Source organism: Elephantulus edwardii, unplaced genomic scaffold (genome assembly GCF_000299155.1).
Source record: "Elephantulus edwardii isolate Elephantulus edwardi_28Jun2011 unplaced genomic scaffold, EleEdw1.0 scaffold00146, whole genome shotgun sequence".
Lineage (NCBI taxonomy): Eukaryota > Metazoa > Chordata > Mammalia > Macroscelidea > Macroscelididae > Elephantulus > Elephantulus edwardii.
Genome location: NW_006399896.1, coordinates 7,888,657 through 7,894,683, shown reverse-complemented (window position 1 = coordinate 7,894,683; position 6,027 = coordinate 7,888,657). Strand labels below are relative to the sequence as shown.

General features: G+C 35.4%; 1 protein-coding gene across 5 annotated transcripts in view; it reads left to right on the top strand.

The window, feature by feature from the left end:
* The window catches only part of ARHGAP12 (Rho GTPase activating protein 12), a 144,231-nt gene that overhangs the window by 76,331 nt on the left and 61,873 nt on the right, over positions 1-6,027 (top strand). For all 5 annotated transcript variants that reach the window (XM_006894581.1, XM_006894580.1, XM_006894579.1 and 2 more), the window contains exon 2: positions 1,410-1,673. In XM_006894581.1, the coding sequence (XP_006894643.1) occupies positions 1,410-1,673 (264 nt within the window). The remainder of the gene's footprint in view (positions 1-1,409; positions 1,674-6,027) is intronic.

Here is a 6,027-nt window from a genome sequence, read left to right as displayed (position 1 = left end):
CCCATTCTTCAACGAGATGGAAAAGGCAATCTCCAATTTCGTATGGAATGGAAAAAAGCCCCGAATAAGCAAGCAAAGCACTCCTTAAGAATAGAGATCTACTCTTATCCCTTCACTTAGCAGAATTCTTGAATTTTATTTTGGAGATAGAAATTTTGTGAGTAGGGTGCTTTTTTTATCACCAAATTTTTTAAAATTTAACACCTATCTTTACATTTTGTTTCTTTTTCATATTTTTAAGCTTTATTGTGATTTAAGTGAAAGTTTACAGAACAAATTGGTTTTCTATTCAGTAATTCATAGAGGTTGTTTCTTGATATTGAATGTAGTCCCCACCATGTAACAGCATTGTAACAGCATTCTTTCCACATCCTCTGAGTTTACCATTTCCACTGGCCTTTGTTGTCCCTTCTTGCCTTCTGAGCTATATTTCTGAGAGAATGCTACTGTTTTTTCTTGAACTAAGGAGTACATCCTGTAGATGCACTGGTGTTATTATTTTCACATAAAGACCTATCTTCTGTTTGCCCGAAAATAACTGTGAGTTAAGTACTAGACCTGAGTCTTTGAGTCCATAGTCTGTAGGGTTCCATCATTCTTTGTCAGACTGGTAAACTTGGTCTTCTTAAAAAGATTATGATTTTGAGTTTTGTTTTATGTGTTTCTACCCTTCTTCTCTAAGAACTGTTTCTGTTGTGATCCCTTTGAGAGCTGTCTGCAGTAGTACCTACCTGTACACCATCTCATTCTCATCTCAAGATTGTGGAATTTTTGTGGTTCCTTAGTCCTTTGGACTAATAGCTTCTCCATCTTTGATTGCTTTGGTGTTTTGTTGTGGGGTTTTTCTTTGTTTGTTTGTTTGTTTTGAACAGGGAGAGTCCAGGTTGCTCCTTAGCAGAGAGATGTGCTTATTATGGTAATCTTAAAACTTATTAGCACTAACACGAGAACTAAGATCAATAGTTTCTGATTCTTAATTGACTATTCTTTCATAATAAAGCAAAATGGTAAGCATACTTTGCATTCTTTTGTATGTTGTTGTTGTATACCATAGTTGGAACTCATTCATAGTTGACCCTACAGTAGGTTTTCAGAGGTAGTAAATCACATGGGAAATGATTGTCCATCTTTCTCCCACATAGTGGCTGGTGGTGGATTCAAACTGCTACTTGCATTGACAGCGCAAATCCTTACTGCTAAGCCACCAGAGTGCCCTACTCTTTGTATAGAAGCTTTTTTATATTGTTTTGCTGTCCATCAGATTGAATATTAGCTGTAAAATTGTTGTTTCATACATTTGTATTTGTATTTTAAAATTAATTTAGTATGCATATGTAATAAACTATTTCATTTTAATTTATAAATATTAAGTGTGTTAAACTTAAATATTTAATATTTTTTATTCACAGGCAACTACGCCTCCAAGTCAAGGAAGGCCAGATTCACCTGTGTATGCTAATCTACAGGAACTGAAAATATCTCAGTCTGCGCTTCCTCCTTTTCCTGGAAGCCCAGCAATTCAGATTAATGGAGAATGGGAGACTCATAAAGATATTTCAGGGCGTTGTTACTATTATAACAGAGGAACACAGGAAAGAACTTGGAAACCACCTCGTTGGACCAGGGATGCAAGCATAATCAAAGGAGATTTCCAGAGTTTAGGAGATCAGGAGGTAGGAATGATTAAAAAATAACCAATCCATAAACAAACTTTCTAATTTCATTATTTAAAGACAAAAGCAGTGAAAAGATGTGTTTCTTAGTATCAGTATAATATAGAGCATTTGACATCTCTAAGATACTAAGTATTTTTCAAATTCTTCTTGTATCAATGCTAGTTACTTTTTAATCTTTATAATGGATAATGTTAATTTAGTTGTATGTTTACTAGTTTGAAAATTAATTTTATTAAATTTGCCTACTGCCTATGCTTTTCTCTGTATGTTAGATGATTCTGCTTCAGCCATTATTATAGTGACTTTTTTTTTTTTTAGAAAAAGAAGGAAAGAAAATAGATGATGTCACCTAACCAAATAAATAAGGAGAAAATAGTTTAAATGATTCAAACAGAAACTCTACTCCATCAGTTTGGAATTCCTATTAAACCACTTCTCAGTTTTCCTTCTCTATTTGGTCAAAAGTACAAGACTGGTTTATCTATCTTTTCCCCCTAACATTTGGGGAAATAATTATAATACAATATTCTTTATTAGATTATTCTGTGACTCTGTTAAGTCACTTTAAAATAATTTTTTTTAAAACAAGTCTTATTACTCTTCTCACCCTACCCCGATTTCGTCTTCCTCCATACTTTTGAGGAGGATGTTACAGCGTGTTGCCATCTGTCACTAATCTGGAGGATGTGTCTTGGTTCTCTTTGGAGAAGTGTAGATTGGGTTGACCTAATGAAATGAAAGCCTCCTGTTTGGTAGGCTGAGAGAACCCTGCCTCTGTTTAGGACACCCTGCTCTTTCAGTGAACAACTAACTTGTACAATAAAAGCAGAGATCCAGTTAAGTAAGAGCTGGAAATATCAGGTTACACATCCTGTGTTTATTAGAAGCTAAGAGCTCTTTGTAGTTAATAACTTCCTCTCCTTGTCCTGTTGTACAGTTGGTTCTCTATAACTTTGGTTAGATGATAGCCTGTAATGTAATTATTCAAGAAGGAGAGTAGGGAATAGGAAGATAACTTATTCATGGGTAACTATAGTGAGAAAAATGGTAGGAAATTTTTGTTTTGATTTGTAGGTCTAGAAAGATGTGGAAATAAACTGTCTTGATTTTGTAATTTGAGAGAATTTAGGGAAAACTGTTGAGTTAAAGGAATTAAATTTTTTAATATATACAGGACCTTATAACATATTTCAGTAAATAAAGAAAAGTCATTTGTTTATAGAGTCTCAGATTGCACTCCTACTCTACTCATGTTCTGTAAGAATGAATGGATATTTCCAAAGTGACAATAGTATATAAATCCAACAGCGTGTTGAGAAAAGTTGTAAATGGGAGGTAAAATCAAGACACAGGTGTAGAATTCTCTCTTGGAAGTTCTTTTTCTCACAGTGGTAGGCATTTTGAACTTTGTTCTATGGATATCTGAATCAGCTACTTATTAGGGAATGGTAGAACTTTTGAGTCTTTGCTTTTAGACTGGTCAGATTCTCCAGAAAGCCATTGTCACTGAGCCGATCCTGATTCATAGTGGCCCTAGGCCATCACAGAATAGATCTGCTATGCAGAAACTTTTCTTCTCCAGGGTAGCTGGTTGGTTCAAACTGCTGACCTTTCAATTAGCAACCAGATGCTTAACACTGCCCCTCTAGGGCTTCTCACATCCCATGGACATCATCATATCTTCTGCCCAGAAAGGAAAAAGTTATTAGTCTTGTAGTCAGAGCTCTGTTTACATATTGTCCCTTACACTTTTTGCTTCTTGCTTTCTGTTTGGTGCCTGTGTCTCATTGTGCTTGCTATCTCCTAACCCAGAATGTTGCTTATTTTCCTTCTTAAAAGATAAAATCCCTGTATTTACTTCCAGTTAAAGAACAGTTATACAGCCAATAGAAGAAGAAGGGAATTCTGTGAATTTTAGTCAAATTAGTATTGAAGGATTTTGCAAGCTGAAACTTGTTGGGTTTCAGCTATGCGTCTTTCACTCCCAGGCCTCACCTTACCTTGTTTAAATTTTGCTTTCTTGAGTCTCATAGTTCAGTAATTTGTCCATTTTTCCATTTTCCAGAGTTACCTCTCCCCATTCTCGTGAGTTTATAGCTTCTAAAACATACTTCTTAATGATTATTTATTAAAATTTGAGATACTCTAAGTGTCCACTCTTCATCTTAATTCTACAGTTTGTGATTTTAAGGGCAGCGGTAGAATAGTTACATTTGGAGTGATTTTAATAATTTCAGGAAAGTTTTGGTTGTCACAGCTGAGGAGTGCAACTGGCACCTCCTGGGTAGAGGCCATAGATTTTGGTGCACGTTCTAAATTATACATGAGAATTATAGTTCCCATCTGTTATGAATTGAATTATGTCTCCTCAAATACATGTTTCAAATCATAACCTTTGTGCTTGTGATTATAATCCCATTTTGGGATGAGTTTTCTTTGTTATGTTATTGAGACAGGCTTAGTGCAGGATGTGCTTTTCGTCAGTTTCTTTGGAGAGTAAAAAAAAGGTCCAAGAGGCAAGAAGCAGAGGTTAGGGATGAATACATGGAGATACCCCTGGGTTAGAAGCTAAGAGAGGGAGAGAAATAAAATGAGGAAGCGCTCCACTATAACTAGCCGCTGAATTAGGACTTCTAGCCTCATAAAACTGTGAAACAATGAAGTTCTATAGCCATACACTTAAATAGTAGTGCTAGATAACTAAGATACCATCATATTACATTGAAAAATTTTAAGCCTACAGGAAAGTTGAAAGTACTAATTTGAATTTCATAAAGACTGGCTTTTTAAGGTTATCATATATTAGGAAGATTCCTTTAATGAAAAATAAAATTCCTGATTTACCTATAGTCTTACGTATAATTCTTTGGGGTCCCCATTTTGTGTTGTGTTTTAGACTCCCACCTCATAGAGGGCCTTCCTCTCCTGGAGGGACGGCGCAGGAGAGGAAGGCCCTCTATGAGGTGGATTGATTCATTGACTGGGATAATTGGGATGGGAGTGTCAGAGACAGTGCGATTGGCACAGGACAGAGCGGAGTTTAGGGCTGTTGTACATAGGGTCGCTATGAGTCCCAGGCGACTCGACGGCACATCATAACAACAACAACAACAACCTTTGCTGATTCTGAATGACTAAATTCCACATAAGGGTTGCAATGAAAATTGAAGTTGTAGTTGGTGATTTGGCAAATGCCTTTAAGATTATTGTTCTTTTTATTCTGCTTACCTCTTTGGAGCCTTGCTTCCACTTAGTTTTTAACTTCTGAGCATTTAATAACTAACTTGCTGTTTTTAACAAGTTTATTATTAGTATTTTTAAAAATTACAATGTTTATAGCTGTAGCTGTTTTCCTCTCTGTGATCTGTTTGCAGTACTTGTAATTCTCCTGTGAATGGCAGAGGCTAGAGAACCTTCCCCAAAGTTACCTGCTCCCTAGTAACTATTTTTAATAAGATTTTAACATTTAGGAGTGCTTGCTAAATATCATCTTAATTGCTGTTAGGTCTTAATTGCCATTAAATCTACATTTCAAAGCCAGACACTCATGTTACTGCACAAAAATTTCAAGTTACAGAGGACACATTGTCAACAAGAAAGCAAGCCATATTTATGAAAAAGAAACAAAAACACCAAACACACAAAGACCCCCACCAAAGAACTTACATAGTGATAGAAATAAGATTTAGTAATTGCATATATTTCTTAAATTGGTTTTACTAGGTAGATTACCCGTATAAATTATTCTCTCTAAATTATTTCATTGTGATTTTCTTACATGAGCTTTTCTATTTAGTGGTCTTAATGAAATATCTCCTTATTTTAAATTAAGGTTTCCATTCTTTAGAAGCCCAGTGGCACAGAGAGTAAAGCACCCAGCTGCCAAGTGAAAGATTGGCAGTTTGAACCCACCAGTGGCTCCACTATAGAAAGATGTGGTAGTCTGCTTCTGCAAAGCTTACAGCCTGGAATGCCCTGTGGACCACTTCCATTCTACAGGGTCACAAAGAATCACAATAGACTTAATGACATTCTTAAAAATATTACTTTTGCAGAACACAGATAGCCGCCTTTATGTAGTATTTCTGCCAAGATGTTGACTTTAGTCATGCTTAGTATACGCTTTTGTGTCTTTAAGTTAATTCTATCCGACATTGAGACCTTACTCATCTTAGTATCTCAGACCAAATTATGGTGGTAGAAAGTTTGATTTAAGAAAGGTTTTAGGTACAATTGCAGACATGATTTTACCTAAAGTGGAAGGAGGATAATTTTTTTAAAAAATTTTATTTTAATGAACATTTACAGAGATTTTGGATTTCCATTCATTCATTGTTTCATTTTTCTCCTT